This window comes from Cuculus canorus, chromosome 1, assembly GCF_017976375.1.
Source record: "Cuculus canorus isolate bCucCan1 chromosome 1, bCucCan1.pri, whole genome shotgun sequence".
Taxonomy (NCBI): Eukaryota; Metazoa; Chordata; class Aves; order Cuculiformes; family Cuculidae; genus Cuculus; species Cuculus canorus.
In genome coordinates, this window is record NC_071401.1 from 138,019,631 (window position 1) to 138,040,740 (window position 21,110).

Consider the following 21,110-nt stretch of genomic DNA (forward strand, 5'->3'; position numbering starts at 1 on the left):
TGTGAAGCAGTCATGAAAGCAACGCAGGACATGTCTGGAAGGACTTTGTCTAGTCCATCCTCTGTAAGGCATCCACCTAAACTATTCAAACTAGATACTTATCAAATTTTGTCAAACCAAAGAATGAGTTTCTGCTACACTCTGCAAGCAATGAGAAGTAAAGGAGAAGGCCACAACGTATTGTTGGCTTCTTTAATCTTTCCCCTGACCTGACAGGTACTTCATCCCGGATGCAGAAATGTTTGATTTGGAGTAGCAGGCAGGGAAGTAAACGTGTTCTGACAAGACAACAGATAACAAGTTGGAATTGACAAAAACTTCTTGCCTCAGAGTATGGAAAGGGCATGCAGGGCAGCAGCACAGCTCAAAATACAGTCTGAAGCACTCAAAATGCACCAGAAGGGAAATAAAGAATTAGGAAAACTACAGTCTAGCTAGACTGTAGAGAAAGCATTGAAGAAATCAATCTCACCCTTCAAAACACTCAAGGAAATGGTCAATGCATAACATCACTGATTTCAATGACAAAATAAAAATTTTAAGAGTTTTTCCATATGCACCAAAATGTTGCCATGCACTGACTCTAGTTGATTTGATCCAAAGCCCTGTTAAGTTAATCAAGATCCCTTCCTCCACTTTTGTAGGAATTTGAATTGTAAGGGAGGCAAAACTATCTGAATCTTTATAGCCTCACCCATTTCTACTGCTTCAGGAAAATTAAATGGACTTGTAATATTTTTGGGATTTTTTTATGTCCCTTACTCATTTGTCTGTTCTCTACCGACACGAGTTTCAGAAGCTATATATTTTTGAAGTTCAGAAAGATGACAGAATGGGGTTGCTAGAGATCCTAAGGAAACCTTGTACCTGTTATTAAGGAAATCTTAAGGAAAATATCTATTTGATTTTAGTGAGGTCCATCTCCTCTACTCCAGCTAAGGGTATTTTCAGATTTATTAAAAACAGTCATCTCACACCTCATCTATCAAAGAATTATATAAAACATTTGAAATATGAATCCCTCTTCAAAATATACACAATTCTGTATATATATAAATACACATTATTACATTTTGGTCAAATAAACTATTTCTGTTCGCAAACAGCTATTCCAGTTAACTATGTGGGGTGATCAGAATGTGTGAACAGGGAAGGTGTATAAGCAGGTTTTAACACAGTCATTGCACTGGACTAAAAAACACATTGCTGTAGCTCACTGTTACTGCTGGTCTAATTAGTGAACTAAAAATCTTCTTTGGCCATGCAGCTGCACTTCATGTCTGCAATGTACATATAAATGGGCTTTTGATTAAAAGAAGCAATTCCATGTAGGGAATCACAGACTGCAATTCTATAATAGCCCAATTCCTTGTACAGAAAGTCATCTCACAGACTTATACTTAAACATTTCCATAAACACAAAATTAGGAACATTCTTTACTAATGGAACACATTAACTAGTTTCCCTATTCACATGATTCACTATTAGTACATACTGCATCTTCTCAAAAGATCTGACAGGTTGGTTAATGCAATTCCCGATGCTGTGCAGCTCCTTCCCTCTCATCCACTGTATTTCTGCAGTGTAGCATAAACAGAGCGTTCCATTTTTAGAAAGAGTTTGCCTGGGAGAAGGTTTGAGCCTAACACAAGCTGAGGGCTTACACTGGCCTGTGACACACAACTGGAATGGAGAGATCTGTGACATTTTACCAATACCACATTTTTGTACAGCTATGTAATGTTTTAGATATTCAAATAACACTGTATAAAAACAAAACTTAAAAATTTGGTCCACAAAGATTTAAAAAACTCCTGCCTCCTGGTTGGGGAAACAAATTCTATTTCACATGAAGAAACTGAAACAAAAAAAATGAGATATTGATATATAATTTTTGTATATCATCAGAACCTTTCTAAAAAGAAAAAAGTAGCTGTATTGAAGGAAGAAATTAAATGAAAACCTAAATTTCAGACCAACAAGTTGGTCTGAAATATTTTGCCTAAGTAGCCTGGTCAGTCACAGACATGTTACGTGGAAGAGCCAAGAATAGACTAGTAATCTCACATGTCCAAGTCCTGAGCAGCTGCAATTAAATCTTCTTACCCTGATTTTAATAAGCTTGCAGAGATGCAGGGAAGTGGATTCATGGAATGAAGGCATTCCAAATTTATCATTTCATGTGGAACTTCGAAAACTTCTGGGAATATAAAATGCTTCTGTGAAACAAATGTATTACATAGAGGTTATGAAAATAATTTCAAACATTCAGTTAACCATGCTTGCCTTTTTCTCTTATCCGATCTCCCTCCCACACTGGTGGATCGATGATAAAGTTACAAGGTGCCATGAGTTTCTGCCACTGAAACTGCCACATTTTGCCAGTTAATTCAATTCATTACTTTCTTAGAAATGGGGACTAAATATGGGATTAAATAAAACTTCCACCTCTCTAAGCTGTTAGCTCATGAGAATTAGGATACAGAGATCATTTCAAAAGCAGGCAAAAAAGCCAACAGAATCCTATGGTAAAAACCCTTACATTGCCTTCCTTATTGCAGTTGCTATTCATGTGTGTTCAGCAAAGAAAACATTTCATATCAAACCTGGGGACTTGAAATCACAATGACATTAAAATTTAAGAATTCGTAGAAATAGGTATGGACATCATGGGTTTTGTAAGTAGTGGAGTCAGATAGTTTACTTTGGAAATCATTGGCTGGTGCTAAAGCCCATTTTTAAAGTCATTCTTCATGTTGGAAACAATTAATCTAGAAAATTGTGCAAGTCAAATGAAATTTCCAAAATTCAATACAATATCACTGCTCTTAGAGACACTAACTGTATCTTAAGGTCCTAGTTAAAAAGAAGATAAAGCTTCACTTTGTACTATAAATCAACTCAGCCCAACTGCCTCTGGCTGTTTTTCTAGCATATTCCTTTTATCTCGGATAAAAGCTTCCATTATTTGCTGAAGACAATTAGCTTTATTTGCAAATCCTACAGCTTCAGATAACAGGACAATCAGTTTCTCTACTGCAACTTAGAAAACCTATTTGCTAAAAGCCTGCAACTACTTGAAGGCTATTACCTGCTTGAAGAGAAACACTGAACTCCTTGCCATCAAGCTAAAACCAAAGAGAGCTGCCACAGATCTCAACAGTGACAATATAGATGGACGCTTGATGGCATGAGAAACATCCTTCAGACTGTTGGGAAATCATCCCTTAGCATATCATGGAAGACTCATGGTGAATTGTTTTCACAGTGCTAAGAACTTGTTGCTCAGTAGCATTTCTTGGTTACCATGATCCTGAAGCACTGGCACCACTGCTGCAACTCTGTGGTAACAAGCTTGATTTAGAAACACTGATGTGCCAAGTAGAGCCATCAACAATACTAAGCTGCATTAACATACCCTCCCCTCCATCAGTGCATGCAAGTTGCATGTTCTTCAGGAAAGCCACTTTCTCCTAGAAATTAACAACCACTGAAACATTTATTAACGCATACTGGGCTTTGTTTTGTCTCTCTCTCATCAAAACAGGATGCTCAACTATAAGCACACTGTGTGTTGATCATTACTGTGACCTAGACCCATACTTTCCTGATAACTGAAATGAAAGCAGCAGATGTGTGAGTCAGTCTTGCCCAGCTATTATTAGTAATATTAAGAAGAATTTATGCAATGTCTGTGTGGATGCAGAACACCACAGAAACCACTCAGCACTCAATCTTCTCTGTGCTGTAGCTGGTTTCCCTCTTGGCAGGTGAAGAGGAGGGAATGGATTTGATTGTAAATCACCTGAAGCAATTCTGCAGCATGCACACACCCTGCTAGGAGGCATAATCAAGTGACATGAAGGCGCTGCAACCTAATAATATTATTACTTACTAATATTCTTTGATTCAACATATGCCAAAAAGCAAATCACTTTATTGCTATTGATGGAAAGCTAGAGTGAACAGATTCATCTGAAATTTAGTTAAAAGCAGAATGAACTTTTCTAGAGCAGTGCCCAGTCCACAAATGTTAAATCCTGTTATGACAGCAGAACTGGCCTATAGCTTGGCATCCTGATCTAGTGGCTATAGCTATACACTTCCATGGAAGTGATATGGAGTAGACAATGACAAATTGAGAACAAGCTGAAGAGGAAGAGGTGTGAAAATATATAAACCATGTAAACAGCTTTATATTTGCTAGCCTCGAAAATAACGGGGTTGTTACAATGCATATATGTCCTCATTCCAAAACTATATTGGTGCTTCCTTGATCCGTACGCTCTAAGCATGTCAGAAACTTCACCTACTGTTCATATAAGATGGAGAGGGGCTCTTTAACAGGGGAGTAGAGTGACAGAATGAGGAGTAACAGTTTTAAGCTGGAAGAAGGGAGATTTAGACTAGATATGAGGAAGAAATTTTTTACTGTGAAGGTGGCGAGGCACTGGCACAGGTTGCCCAGAGAAGTCGTGAATGCCCCATCCCTGGAGGTGTTCAAGGCCAGCTTGGATGACACTTTGAGGACCCTCATCTAGCTGACGGAGTCCCTGCCCATGGCAGGGGGGATTGGAACTGGACGGTCTTTAATGTCCCTTCCAACCCAAACCATTCTATAATATAAAATGAAAACACAGGAGACGTGCTATGTAATTTCAAAAGTCAAGGTTTGGAACTTTCACCATCTAACTCTAATGTCGTGCCAATGTGATACAGTCAATTAGTCCAGATTTTAAAAAGGTGTTTTGAAAAATCATATCTTTCTGTATTTTATACTTTTTAATCTTTGCATTGGAAAGGAAAGAAGAAAATTTGATGAAGAAAAAATTTTCTTCTTCAAAAAGATGGAGTTGGAAATTGTTTATGCCTTATCTCTGTTAGCAACTTTTTCACAAATATTAGTAAAATAGTTTTCTATAATAAAGCTTAAAACTGCCTAACATCTCAAAATGGATTGATCTCACTCCCAGTTTCCAGAGTAAGGAATCCTATATCCCACTATATTTGCCACAAATTATAGACGCACTTTAGTTTCATTAATATAAACATGGTAATTAATCACAGTAATATAGTTTCATTACTGTAAACATATAAAATACAATAACATCAGGGTTTCCTTTGAAGGACTGTTTTGAAAACAGGTATATCTTTCTCCACAGGAAAAAAAAAATGGAATTTTTTCCAACTCATCCTAACACACACTATATAACAAGTAATGCTGCATCCTGCAGTAACATCTAACCTACATCTTAACTGCATAGATTGGCCCTGTAATACTACCTTACTTATAATTTCAGTGTTTCCATGGTAAGATATAGACCTGTTCTTTATCTTTAATGCTATTGCATTACTTGTTAAGAACATGAAACAAGGCAGAGAATCAGAATCAGAATAGTTTTGCATAGAGCCAATCAAGTTCACAGTCATTTCATGCAAAGGCTACGTGTTTTGAAACATGTAACTAAAAGTCCACTTACAAGTAACAACTACACTTGTGTGAGGAGATTTTCAAGAACCATAAAGCTTTCACTGGTTATCTCTGTCTGAACCACAAATTGGAAATGAATTTTCAGTTTATTCACACTTCATCCAGAGGTAAAAATTATCAGAGCCTTTGGCTATTTATTTGCAAGTTATACCTATAGTGTGGAAATAATGTCTATGTTCTAATTTGTACAATACTTAGCGGAATGTCACCGAGTTCACAGCACGGGCTCTAAATTATTAGAGTGATGCAAGAAACAAATACTAAACCATACATCATTACAGAATATTCATTATACCAAACATCTCACACAGACAGGTGTGAGCTAGCTTCAAACTGGGAGCCATGTAAACATATTAGCATAGCACTGTATTCAGTCTAGCAAGTCCAAGATCTCAACGGGATTGTTAATTTGAGAACAGCACTGCACTAACCTGAACATTTAGCCTCCAGTCTGCCACGGGCTGACATCCCACTGGCCTGGAGCCTGGGAAGGTTGGGTCTGTCTGCAGAAGACCACGCAGAAATGCTCACAGTTACGTAGAGTAACATGAGGAGCCATTAGGGATCTGAACAGGCAGGACTGCTGGGCTGAGACTAATGGCATGAGGTTTAACAAGGCCAAATGCCGGGTCCTGCACTTGGACAACAACCCTTTGCAGTGCTACAGACTGGGGGAAGAGTGGCTAGAAAGCTGCTTAGAGGAGAAGAACCTGGGGGTGTTGGTTGACAGCCGACTGAACATGAGCCAGTAGTGTGCCCAGGTGGCCAAGAAGGCCAATGGCATCTTGGCTTGTATCAGAAACGGTGTGGCCAGCAGATCCAGGGAGGTTATTCTCCCTCTGTACTCGGCACTGGTGAGACCGCACCTTGAGTACTGTGTTCAGTTCTGGGCCCCTCACCACAAGAAGGATGTTGAGGCTCTGGAGCGTGTACAGAATGAACACATTAAAGAAATGACCAGATTTTTAATCATAAATATTAAGTGTCTTAGACATAACTGTGTGCTATTTCATGGTATTACTGGATAAAAAAAGATATGCATAAGAGCAACACCAGAGAAATGTTTCTTATTTCAGCAGCGGTACAGATGATGACTGCACTTTCCGTTACTGGTTCCACACTTCTCTTCTAGAGATCCAATGCTGCCAATAGTGAAAAACTACAAGTATAACCCCTTAGGATATGGTCACAGCCGGTTATTTAAATAAATAAATAAATAAATAAATGCATTCAACGGGGGAAGGAGGAAGATTCCATGCTAATGAAACAGAGCTGGAGATTTCAAATTTTCTACAATATGGGAAACTCTAGCATAATCACTATTTCCTTCAACATTTCTTCTGTATTCTAAGATCACTGGTCTTGTGTCAAGTCTAAATGAAATTCATTATCTTTTCAATCACAGATCTGTCAGGATTAGATTTTTAACTAAGAAGCAGATCAAATTAAGGTAGTTCGGTAGCAGTTAAAATGAACAAAGTGCCAATGGTGACCTATTGACTTAAGAGAAGCCAATGAGAATCCAAAGCAGCAAGCAGCAGGCAGAGGAGCTTACAGCTTGCCTAGAAGCTGTAGGTAGCATTTACTCATTCTGTCCCAGTATACAGGAACTATCTGATGTCACCTTTGCAAGTCAGGCAGAAATTGCAGTAAAATTCAGAGTCATACCCCACCTAAAAAGCACAGCACTACATTCTAAAAAGAAATGTCTTCAGAGGGCTAATCTGGCATTGAAATATTTGGTATCATCCTCTCTAAGCAATAAGTTTTATGTAAGCATAACCAAAAACATACCCTGTTTTCTACGTTCCCACAATCTTGGATTAATAAGGTTACTGACACAAAATTGCAGCTTTCTTCAGCACGGTCAGCCTGATGGGTCACCTTGATTCCTTTGAAATATTATCAGATATAGTTTCATAACTGTGAAATTTCCTAGAATGAATCAGGCTACTTTATTTGTCATTATCTGGTGTTATTTTTTCCTTATTTTTTTTTTTTTAATTTGACAATAAAGTTAAAGAGACTGCAAATAATTATTATAAAGCATGACAATGTAATCAGTACCTGTTTTCCTGTTGTAACTTTCATACACACTCTCCCAACAGTACAATATTTTTTAAAAAAACTGTACCCCTTTCTGGTGACTGCAGCTAATCTTCAGAAACAGAACCATAAGGCAGGAATGGACTTTTAAATTAGATTTCAGCCTGAGCCAGCTGTTTTTTTTCTTGCATTATTCCCTTTATGACCATCTGTTCCACCTGTTAATATATTTTTCTCCTCACACAGACTCTCCACTACAATGATTTGGGCATTCTGGCTGACATACAAGCATCAAAACGAAGGTATCTGGATTAAATCCAACTTTGTGCCACCCAATATTTAGAGCTTTGGTAAGGCAACTGTTTGACTGCTGATAATTAAATCTGCCTTAAGTCTGCTTTAGTTTATGCCCAGTTCATCTAGTGATTCACAAACTCTGACAGAGTTTGTTGCCACTACATCTTCCTTCTGAACTATGTGAGTGAGTGGAAGGAAATAGTACAGCGCTGTTACACCAAACTCCTCTCTGTAAAGCAATTTTTGTTTTTAAATGTACTAGCACACTCTACTGAATGAATCTACTGAGATCTGTCTTGTCTATTTATAACTAAATGGGAATTAACAAAACAACTCTGCAATCCACACATGTGTATTCTTAGGGTTTCAAAACTGGTTGCATGTCTATTTTGTCAAAATTTTCCAATCAGACTTGGTGGCTGAGAAGTCATCCTATATCTTCCTTCTTTGACAGAATTGCCAGAGAGACACAATGCAAAGAAACGAGGAAGGAAATAACTGGAAAGAGCTGTAGTCATGTACTCTCAAGAATTCTTTGCTGTTTTCAATGAGACCAGCATCAGAATAAATCTCGTCAAGGAGTCCAACACATTTTCTGCTGCATTTATTTTCCACATCTGGTTAAAGCCTGGCAACTAAAAGGGAAATAACTACTTAAGCATAGTTCAGAAGACTGCATAGCAGTGACACTGCCCAAAATATCAGGAAGAACATGAAATTATAATGATACACTTTGTAACTACCATCTCATGTACTGCTGACAATAGTCAGCAATAACAGGAAAGGAACTGCTGAGAAAGCACAAGTGAGTTCACTTTTTAAAACACGTTCAAAATATAGATGAGGCTTTTTAAAGATTGTAAAGCAGGGAGAGGGGGAAAAAGGTGTCACACAGCAGTGTGACATAAGGAATAAGGGCAAAAGAAGTATAAAAGAGGCAGAAAAAAAAAGACATTAGGACAGAAGGTAGAATTCTAAGAAGAACATGCTGATAGGCTTCACATTTGCAACAGAAAATTAAAATTTGACATCTGTGTCCGGACAGCGTTTAAAATGAGCTCTTAGTTATTAGCACTGCATCCAGGAAGAGGCAGAAGAGTGATATCTTAACTAAGCTCAGTTCTAAGCAAAAGATTAAAGAAAAAAATAGAGGGATTCAATTTCATGTCAGTTGCTGGCAGCTGCTCAGCATTCCTTAATATCATAGCCCTGTTTGCTTATTGAGTGCTGATAATGTGCCAGAGCTGTGGTGTGCTTTGGAGTCCTTCTGAGATACTTAGCTCTGCAACTTTGAGACCAGATGGAAAAACCTACTTTTGAACACCATCCTTAATGCTGCAGCTTAACAAATAATACAGTAGACTTTGTTTGGAGAAAATCTTAATGGAGGAATCAATCTTTATTTCTATTGCTTTTGAAGCAGTCAAGAGCTAAAAATAAAATTACCTATACCATTTCAATTTTTGCTAAATGCCTATTAACCTTTTAGCTTGTAACTGAAACAGTAATAAATTAAAGTTCTTCTTGTAACATTCTTGATTTCTACATTGAAAACATTTTCATCAAATGAACTTCAGAATTATTTACAGGATTATAACATTCAAGCACGTCAGTGGCTATGAGCTACAACAGCTATGAGCACAACAATCACTACCATATTATGGATGTGAACTGGCACCATCTACTGAAATGCTTCAGACACTCTTTTTTTAACAAAGAGCATACCTTGAAAGATTCAGTCACATGCTTTGCTGTTTCTCCTGAACATCCTCCAGACGCGCATTCATTCTGACAGCCCTAGAAGAAATAAAAACAGAGGACATCAAATTCAGTGCACACCGCACAAAAGTTGATACATATTCAGTTAATTCTTTTTATGAACAGATTGTATTGAATGATTGCTCAGACTTTGTCATCAGTAAGTATACCAGCAAGAACTCTTTGGTAGTTTCTTAGCACAACTTTCCACCTTCTAGGTTTTTAGTTTTACTTGAGATACACTATTTTACATATCTGCATTTCAGGGCTTTTAGAGGAGAGACAATGTCTTAAATTAGATTATTGCTCTGAAGTATGGAAGAGTATGGACAACACTCACAAGTCTTTCATTCAAAGCTGAAAAAACAAATCGTGTTTTTACACAATTCAGTCAGATCCCAGTTTTGCTACAAAAGCACCCCTCTAGCAAATCTCCTTTTGCTTTTCCTCAGAGAAGCCTGATTGGACAGAACAGAAGGAAAAGAAAAAAAAAAATTCTTATTGTCAAATTTTTCATTAAACAGTGATAAGGAATGCCCACCTATACAAATATATAATCAGAACATTTTGAATTATCTGCCGCATTGAACTAAGGGTTCTGCCACTGACCATGCTAGAAAGGAACTGAAAGAAAAGGAGTGATAGTTCTAGGCACCCTTCTGTTCAGCATCAGAAGGATAGCACAGACAGGTGCAAGACATTTACCTAAAAGCAAGATCCACAGCATCAGGCTAGCATCTTTGTGGCCCTTCTTGCACTAGCTAGACCTTCCTTGCCAATGGCCAGTAAATGCATATTATATCCAACAGGATGGAGCAAAGTAGACAAACACAGCCCTGACAGCATTTCTTGTTTCTGAGCAGCCTTTAAGGAAAAGCTCGTAAAGTGAAGTGAGGGCAGAGGTCTGGCAGAGGGAGGAAAGTGTTAGGAGCAAGACTGTGTGGGGAATGATCCATGAAGGGGATGGCTAACAGGCTGGCTTAAGGGAAGCACAGCTGGCAAGAAGGAGAGAATGGTAGAAGGGGTGGCTAGCTCCTGAGATGAGGCCAGGCATGGGTGTGCATGGGGAAACAGGCTGGTCGGAGGGCCTGTCTAAGGGGGTGAAGGAAAGACAGAGGCACTAAGGGGTGTTGTTGTCAGGGCTGACAGGCAAGGGGATTTCAGCCTTACAAGGGAAAAGCCCCAGCAGGAGCCTGCACTGTCTGCTCATCATTTGACAGCTGCCTCCCACCCTGTCACCCCTCAGCCTTGCTGCATCTTGGGTGGGAAGTCCCAGCCAAGTGAGAAAGCCCCAGATGAAAGGTATAATCCCCTGAAAGAAAGAGGTGCACTGGAAACCCTTTATGGTCAACCCGAGATCCCTGCCTCAAGCTCTTAAGCAGGGAGCAGCCCTCAGCCTACAAAGAGAGCTGCATGCAGGGTGGGTGGCAATGCCAGAGAGACGTCAATCACCACAGTCCTGAAGCAGCCAACAAACTGGGACAGAACTGGGGCTGCACGGTTCATGGACTGTGAAGGAAAAAAAACAAAACCCAGTATCCTTAGTGTTTGGTTCCCTCCTTGCTTTTTCTCATTGTTCCTCTTTGTTTCTAACCCTCTACAGCAAGACATGCAATCACAGCTACAGGCTCATTCCCGTCAACTAAAAGAGGATCTGCCAAGAGAAATCCCTTTACGATGTACCAATATTCTGTGCCCTAAAACTTTATTAAATATATGTTTTATTTGTGTTAAAGTATAGGGGTTTTTACTCAAGAAAGACAAGTCTTTTTGGTAGAGTATTCAATAGCATTCAGCCTCAGACTCTAGCGGGACTGAAGCATTACCCGAACTGAGGGACAGTCTGAACTAAGCACTGTACAATAAGTCCTTGCTTCCCTTGTAATTCTCCAAATACTTGCAAATTCAGTGGTAAAATACCAGATGGCCTTCATGACATCATCATTTTGTAATGGTTAAGTATTCTGCAGATGAACTAAGCCAACTGATTTTTCTTTGCACTGCAGTGAATTAGGATGGAGAGCGGGACGGCTACCAGCTAACAGGATGGTAAATGCCAGCTGTGAAGCAAGAATTTCTCAAGCAGCTCCAGCTCCACTGATGGCTTTTGTCTAATATCTAATATGCAAAGTTGAATTTTCAAATAATAATTACTGGTGACAGCCATTACTAACAAACACTCAACTGTTACACTTCAGTTTCTTCCCATCCCTGCTTTATGAAGTTGACCTAAAGCAAGTACTGGCGTCAATACAGAGAAGGTCTGAAGCTGGATGTATTTAATATTCCTTTTTGTGATCTTTCAAAAGATACAAAACTTATCTGTGGATTTTAAGTGTGGATCACCTACAGGAACAGCCTCTAGGGGCTCAATCATGTTGCCTTTCAGTCCAAGGTTCCCACTGAACTCAATGAAGTCAACAGTCATTTTTTGAGGTGTATGCCATGGGGTAAGTCCTGTTCTCCACAAAGTCATTATGTTTTACAGATTTAACCCATATTTAAAGGAAGTAGCTAACTGCCTTTGTTAACCACACTGAGATTAAATTGAATTAAGCCCTCAGCAATAGAAAGGTATTACCACAATTACTTCCTAATTGATGAAGTCATATTTTAATGGTTCCGTAGCTTTCAAATCTGAAACATGCTGTTAAATGCAATAGGGAAAATTACTCCCTGGTTTAGTGCCAACATTGCCAAGGGAAATAAAGCAAGCATAAATTTACCCTTTGTGTTTAATAATATGGTAGATTTTAAACTGCATCCACTAAAACACTGATGTTATCCTAAAGATACTTTTCAGCCACTGGGTCAACATCTCAAAAGTCACTTAAGTCTGTATCAAGTATCTATCCTATTACACAAGCATGACAGTATTTCCTATGTGCAGGCTCTACATCTATGAGCTAACAATATTTTCTTTATGGTGTATGTACTACTTTTCCTAAACTGGAAAGAGGACAGTATTCCACAATTTTCCTTCAAAAGTTTTGAAATTGCAAATTGATTTTATCATTACCATAAAGACTGTATGAAAAAAAAAAAGTGTAAATCATTACACTAGATTAAATTTTGTTAGGAAATAGGTTTTATATGTCATTTGTATCACTGAGACAAACTACCAAAATAAATAAATCTGGTGATAAGTAATTCTGTATTTACTTTCATAGAAGGTCTCAATGCTAATATAATTGTTGGAAATCCTTTAGCATGTACAAAGGTAATCACAATATACTCAGTTGGACAACAGTGTTCCCCCACATTAGCACTTATTTCAAATCTAACTCTTATATAAAGTAGAGGTATGCCTTAGCGGGGATTAGTCTCCTTCCATCCCATAAAGGACCATTGAGTAACAACCAGCAATTTTGGAAATTTTATACTTAACAGTTGTCGGATGCATTTCTGCTAGAACTTTCCCAAACCTGAACATTCAGCTTCTGCATTTGGTCCTGTGATTGCATCAGACATATGTATTTGCAGCATCTTTTAGCCTCAGGATGCCCCAATAAATGGTCCTTGGCTTTCTTCGCTATCTTTGGCACACCTCCTTTGACTGTTATTCTGCCACAAGCATGAGACTTTGTATCCAAAGTGTTGGCTTGCAAGAGCACCCAATCAACTTTACTATTACCATTTTGCCATGCCTCTAGTCATCCTCATCTTTTAGGGAATTCTTCTGCATGATCAGTTGATGTGAAACTGTTGGAGAGAGTCCAGAGGAGGCCACAAATAAGATTAGAGGGCAGGAGCACCTCCCATATGAGGATAAGCTGAGAGAGTTGGTTTTTTTCAGCCTGGAGAAGAGAAGGCCCTGGGGAGACCTTACAGCAGCTTTCCAGTACTTAAAGGGGCCTACAGGAAACCTGGGGATAGGCTCTTTATCAGGGAGCACAGGAACAGGATGAGGGGGAGTGGTTTTAAACTGAAAAAGAGGAGATTTAGATGGGGTATTAGGAATAAATATTGTCCTGTGAGGGTGCTGAGGCACTGTAGCAGGTTGCTCAGAAAAGTCATGGAAACTCCAACCCTGGAGGTGTTCAGGGACAGGCTGGATGGGGCTTTGAGCAGCCGCATCCAGTGGAATGTGCCCCTGCTCCTGCAAGAGGAATCGAACTTGATGATCTTTAAGGTCCCTTCCAAGCCAAACTATTCTATGATTCTATGATCTCACAGCTTTTTCAAATCAGAGTACCTACCTCTTTCAGGAAGTTAGATCACTCTTCCTTCAGCTGAAAAGATCATCTGTTACAAAAATAGGCCCATCTCCTTCCTAAACTCCCTAGACTTCCTAGACTACACAAGTCTGCCTTAATTTTTCCCGTGCCCTCACACTGGGTGGCTTTTGAGACACAGTGGTAGCACCAATGTCTTTGTTCTCATTTGGGATTATCTGTTCTATAAACTGTGATTCTACCAGATCCTTTGTCAAACTGCTGTTCTTAGGTTTTAGCTACACACTATAACATAAGCTCATCCTCAGTTATGAAACAGGAACTGAAGATTATTAGAAGCTTCATCACCATAAACTTAAGCTGCAAACTATACTTTACCTATGATGTATAATATTTAATTAAATAAAAATGGCAACAGTTCTCGAAAAAAAATTTGCAGTTACGTCTATATGCCCTGCACTTTTTCACACTTTTTCAAAGAAATCCAATTCTTTAATCTGTTCTTTGCCCACTTAATTGTCCCTGTTGTTTTATAACTCTTCTCACCACTGGGGAACAGAAAACTTCCCCTAGTAGAAGGTAGAAGTAAAGAAACATAGCGCAAGCAATTAATACAGAGTTCACTCTTTGAGCTAGGAAATTCATATTGGCTGCTTTGCAAAACAACTCAAGATCTGCCGTTCCGCAAAATCCTTAGTTATCTTTTTGGTTTCACTAGTGCATGCTTATCCAAGTCAGCCCCCAGACAACTCTGATGTCTACACTCTGAGCAAGAATATCATCAGTGCCCTGGCTAGAGGACTACCAGCTACAGAGAACATTTGAAAACCCAGTTTCATGCCCACAAAAGAACTGTAGACAGTGCTTTATTGGCAGGCATTGGATACTAATGAAGGACAAGGACCTAAAGAAGCAAATAAGCCAGATACACAGCTATGGCTATGTATAGTTCTTTATACTGAGGCAACCTCACCTCCGGCTTAGAAACTTAGAACCAAGACTACTTTGTACCAGTTACCAGACCCTAGCAAAGATGCAGTGAGAGTTTTCTCTCAGTCAGAAGTCATATGAAAAACAGTTTTCAATTAAGAAAGTCCTTTCCGAGACATTTTTCCAACCTAAAAGAGTGTCTTACTGCTTTTTCCTGTGCTTGCTTCTGGCTACTAAGCATCTAAGAAATATTTCATGCTCTAATTTATACTGGAAGGATAATCAAATTAGAATATTTATCAGATACCAGGAATCTAGCAGATCAACAAATTCAATATATGACTTATAGTATGGTACTGCTTAGGGGTGAGACAAATGAAGTGAATGATGACAGGTACTTCAGCATTGAAAGCCATACAAATCAGAGTTGCCTTTCTGTTCTAGGTATTAAAAAAAAAAAAAAGAGTCTAAAATGCATAAATGCCACATATTCTGTGTATAGCTACAGTCAAATAAAACATTTCCATGACTTCAAAACAGCTTTCATCTGCCCTTAGGAAATGTTAATACAATTTGGCAGCCACAACACATAAAAAATGAATTTGCAGAAAAAAGCAGTAATGATGTTCATAGATTTAAAAAAAAAAAAATCCACACACTGTCAGACTGAGAGAAAAATTCTGAATATTGCTGTAGGGCTGAGTCGTATGATACTATTTTTAGTATCAACTAAAAAGTTATTTACTTAACAACATTTATGAAAGACTTTCAGAACTCAGGAAGCTCATTTATGGAATCTAATATGTTTACCTCAGCTCTCATAGGAGTAGTTGCGTGATATTAAAATATTTTAATATTCTCTTTATATTGCATGTATGTGAACATGAACATACACATATGTATGTGTCACCATGCAAGTGTCACCAAGTATATTCATTGGGTTGGGTCACCAACATGATAGCACGACAGTCAACCTTCTTTTAAATCACCTCTTTTCAAAACCAAGACAGAAAAGAAGACTAATTCTGAAGTTGTGTTTCTAACCACTTATCAAGCCAAACAGAGACGTTTGAGATATCTTTACTTGTTAGGTTGGACCACTCTCCATGTAGTGGCTTGCCAGTCTTCGATAATGAATTCAAAGAACATGTGCAGCACAAATCCCAGAGCAGTTCCAAGGGTATATACGTCAAAGTATGCACAGATCAGCACTGGGGGGAAAAAAAACAACAAAAAAAACCAAAAGCCCACCCCAAAACCCAATAAAAACAAACACCAAAAAAACGCACCCAAGGGAAAAACCAGATAATTTGTCATACACAGTTTCAGTGCTTAGCTTTTTACTTAGTTCACCAAAAATCCTCATTTGTGTTGATTTCTGCACTTCCTATAAATTACTTTAAGACTACTCTTACCTAACACATATTTGCCTTGATGCCTTCTCAGCTGGACATTGTCACCTTATTGTGTCTGCTTGTTCAACCTTGAGCTGGCACTAATGCTGGTTAAACACTGAGACAGCTTAAGAACAGTATGCCATAAAGACAAATACAAGGAAATTAGCATAGCAGAAAAAGAAAGGTCCCACATTACTTAGTGATAATTTTGCATCACAGTGAAAGCATCAGGGCTTAGGACATACAAGCAAGAAATCTGCATTGCATAAAGTAAGGATGAATTTAAATTGATTACGATTAAATTACTCCAAAACACTGTGCAGGCACTTATGTTCTGGCTCAAGCAGTTTATTTGGTTTAATTCAAAACAATTTAAGTAGTTTGAATAAAAAGTATTTATTATTCTCTTGAAACTGTTTTTATTATGTTTAAATAAAAGACAATTCAGATTATATGAGCACAACTTAATGGTTAGAAAAAGCTTAAAACACAGAACATATAGAAATCAGCTAGTCCATCCAAGATACATATTTTGTAACATTTACAGTTATATCAGGCTCTAAAAGCAGACAAAGTTTGTTTCATGAGATTAAATAAATGCAGGACAATGTTGCTAAAGTCAAGTCACTGGAATTAGCACTCAGTGAGAAATGTCTCTAGGAAATAATGCAAATTTTTTTACTCAGTTCTTAAATTAATATTTGAATGAGTTCAGTAATGCCTAACTTGTTGTACAAGAAAGCTTGTACCATGTCACCTGAAAGGTAGCAAGGCTAAGTAAGATGGCTACTTCTGAAATCGAAGAACATATTCTTGACAAACTGGATTATCAAGAAGGCAAGAAGGAAGAAAAGAGTTCACCAGAAACAGAAAACAGATTAATTTGTTGTAACTAACTCGAAAGAAAACCTGACCAGGGATCTATTCGGTTTGAGGCTAAAATTATTCTGCCAGGTATTCTAGAAAATTTACAATGTGATCTGCGAATTACACTCATACAACGTGGAGTCTTAGGTGTGATCCCTCCCAGTTGAAAAATATTGAAAACCCACCACCAGCTCCATCCAATACAGGACATTAAAGCAGCTGTACATCTCTGTATGCTGCCCCTTTATTCAAAAGTTAGTTCTGTCTTAACACACTTCCTGCACAACCATACAATTCTCCTTCCTAGTTTTTCTATAAGAAACAGGCAAGTACTCTAAAGAAATCCTCTTCATCAATGATCTCCAAAAGCAATGTGCTTTAACCTTGATTTCTAAGCCCACTGTTCTTGTTTGTCTTCCTATGAACCTTTTGTTGCTCTGTCACTCCCCACTGCCTTTCTTCTGTCTTTACCTTCTTGCTCAGTTCACTGACTCTTCCCCTTTTATTGAGGCAAACAGCCTCGTGCTATTAGGGGAACAGGCAGATGACCTAATGGAGCTCTTCCATCTCTAACTCCTATGAACAGTGTCTGTAAGTGCCTCTTTTGTTGGTTTGTTTGTCTGCTCTAGCATTAATTAGGTTTTAACAAGTGCATTGTTTGCTAGAATGGGATGAAGAAAAACATGTTAAAGCAACCAGCTGGATCTAGTTGACCTATAAATTCATCCGCCTGTTTTCTAAGTAGATAGTATCTCGTGGCTATGTGATACGGTTATCGCTCAAACAAAACGAACGAGAATTCTGAAAGTCAACATGAGTTTATTGTGTTTAGGCACAGTTCTCACTAATGTGTGATCTTTTACATCAAACTGGTGACCAGGGTATAAATGCTATGACATACTTCCCCCTACCACTGTAAGAGGCTTTGATGTTAACCACAAGGAAGTCTGTGTTCATTACATTTTCTTTAACATTTCTCTTTACTCATGTATCCTACAATGCAGGTACTAAATTAACACTTTAGATTATAGAGTAAGGCTAACTAGAACTTTGGGATAATTTTTTAACTGCACTTATGGCCAGCAAAGATGAGCCTAAGCACAATAAAAAATATTCTGCTTATTTTCCTCAAGGAATCGTTTATACTGGCTATATTTTTTACCCTGAAACAGCTGTACTGGTAGAGTACAAATCTGATTTATAGGTGCATAAGATATAGCTTACAATTTATTTGTGAAATTCCTTGATGATGGAAACCACATAAAGATTCTGCAGCTGATGACCAAGGCAAGTGGCTTGATGCACTTATCAAATAATGTGAATAACATGAAAGCATACACAGCAGAAACAGATAAAATCATTGTCTGAGGAGTTACTGCGGGTTTAGAACTGGGTGTAGACAATTTAATGCAGGAGACCAAAGCTTCTGCAGTTTGCAAATAAATCATTGTAGACTCCTAGTGGAAAAAAAAACACCAAGCCACAGCAGAGGTGGTGATGGATTCCAAAATGAGAACTGACAAGCCTAAAGAAAAGAGCTAGATGACAAAACCTGAATTTAAAGACATACTCCTGTTTGCAACCTCCCTCACAACTACAGTGGAATCAGAAAAACCACAGGGTCAGCCCTGAATCACTGGCCTGTTAAGGGGTCATTTGTAGCTATTCTCAGAGTGCTTAGACCGTGTCCCATTAAGTCCATTTTGCACTAGAATAAAGGTTTACATAAGACGCTGGGCAATGATGAATCAGACACTGAAAACAAAAGCTCTTGGGGGGGGGGGAGAGCAATTGGAGGAGAAAGGAGTTACTTTTTTCACCATAAGTCCTGTATACAGTCCCTGTAGAGATTATAAAACAGTAACTTACACAGCTGGCTCTCAAATAACACTAAGTACAATAAAACATTATGTGGCTGTGCATGTGGTTGCTGGTGTGTAAAGGGCAGATATATGCTGGTTTGATATCACTGCTAGGTCCGATAACTTTGCACGGCTTATTTAATTCATCACTCAGTATCAAATGCCATTGGTGCAAAAGCATAAGAAGCATGACTTTTCTGTCTTGTGTTAGGCTCCTAACGCAGTTACTGCCTGTTCTCTGCTTTCCAAGCAGTTTGTTTAGCTGTTAAGTGTCCAACAGATGAAGCTGATAAAGCATGGCAGCATCGTTCTCACCTGGGGATCTGAATGGGGTAAATGCTGCAGATACACTGCCTGGCTAGTCAGAGGGCTATTATTTATAAACGTGCTTCTCCACTATATTGTTTTGGTTTTTTTCAAATGGCTGAGAAAGGTCCCTATTTTTCTTTTGCAGGAAAAAAAACATACACACCTATTCTGCCTGGACATTTGGCCACAATGCTGAAGAAGGACACAGACCTGTGCTCTCAAGGGTTACGGTGAATTGAGTCTCTTTAAACAGGTGATGTAAGCCAGGGTAGGGAAAAAAAAACCCAAACAACCAAACAAAAAATAATTAGAAACACAGCAAGCTTTTTTCAGAGGTGCCGCAAATACTGTGTTTTCTCTTGAATTCTGATGGTGAGCTAGTCTGTATGACGCTTGCAGTTACTTTACTGTTTGTTTCAGATAAGGAACTGAGAGCTTCATTATCTACAAGCTTTAAACAAATATTCTCACTGTAATACCTGGAAGTCTTAAAAATTAATACTGGCTCTACAGACATAACACCTAAATGAAGGAACACATGAATATTTGTCTCTTCTGCAGACAGGAAATTTAGGCATAGGTTGTCCCATTGGCATACTTCACTCTGGTTGGCAGATGTTTCAGAGAATTTACTGGGAGATGCCAGAACAGGAACTAAATCTACAGCTCCTCTTCCTTAAAGAGACATATCCATCAGATCTATTACAGTTCTTCTCAAGGAAGAAGAACAATTATACATGATTGATGTGGTTTCGGCAGTGCTCTCTACTCACAGCTATGCCCTACACAAGCTTCTTGCGTAACAGCATGCAGAAAATGGCTGTAGAAGACTTGCCTATACTAGCTCCAGTGGGTTTTAAACCTGGCATAATTGGTTTGAACTAGCAGGATCTCTCTCCCTGGCTTTTACCAAAGACTGGGTTATATCCTTGTGACGTGTCTTTGGCTGTATGTTCAAATGCTGCATTAATTTTATTTAACTGGACACAATTCAACAGAGCAGAAAGGAAACTGAAGCTTTCCTCTTGATGTAAAGGGCACCAGGTACAAAGCTAACCTGCAGAGAAAATCCTTGGGACCTGTTTCAAGACAGCACGTACAATAATGCTTGCGTTCTTGTGCAAATTAACAACAAACTACAGAGAGAGGCAACATATCTGCATGATAAACATCCACTTCAGAATATGGTAGGAACTTGTCTTGCTTTACAGTCTTTACAAGTTTCAGTGGCTGCAACAAAATGTTGTAAACATAATCCACCACACCAAGCAAATGTAAATAATCCCGTGGAAACTTACTAACAAGCCAAGAAAAACAGAGCACAACTTCAGTGTCACTGTAACAGTGTCACCCATAACATCCTTGGGGGTGGAAAACCATGAAGATAACAGTCATAAGAAGCTTCCTTTCTTGATGATGCCCGCTCAAAAGAGGTAAAGTATTTTAAATAAGTGACAAAGCAAGATAAACCACCTACTCAGTATATATTCAGCTGTGTAACGACTCTAAGACAGGGAAAAATCATGTATTATAACACCCCAAAATTCTGGAATTGCATTAAAGCTACCCTATGCATCCTTTCTAAATATCCTGCGAGCAAGCCCTTCACCTGAAATCCCCTCTCATTTGTTGACAGTGCCCAGAGCAAACTGGATTCCGCCCAGGGAATCTGAGAGTGAAATAGCACTCAGCACATTAAAAGTGGCCTTGAAAAAGTATGGTAACAGATGAAGTATTTGTAGAGGTGTCAGCATCAAAAATGCACTACGCACGCAAAGCAAACAGAGGCCCTTTGCCAAAATTATATCATGGTAAAAGGTCATCACAAATCAAGAGTGATACAGTCTCTATTAAAAAAATGATAACTTTGAAATGCTAAGAACTGGCACTAGTAATGGAGATAATAAACAGGCCTATGACATGTAATGTAGGCTTGTGTTCTTACAGTTCAACATCTGTATCAACGATCAACCAACC

The 21,110-nt window shown here is 38.5% G+C and overlaps 1 protein-coding gene across 5 annotated transcripts in view; it reads right to left on the reverse strand.

Moving 5' to 3' along the window:
* BCAT1 (branched chain amino acid transaminase 1) overlaps positions 1-21,110 on the reverse strand; it is a 66,641-nt gene that overhangs the window by 33,667 nt on the left and 11,864 nt on the right. For all 5 annotated transcript variants that reach the window (XM_054083434.1, XM_054083424.1, XM_054083407.1 and 2 more), the window contains one exon: positions 9,561-9,632. In XM_054083434.1, coding sequence (XP_053939409.1) covers positions 9,561-9,632 — 72 coding nt within the window. The remainder of the gene's footprint in view (positions 1-9,560; positions 9,633-21,110) is intronic.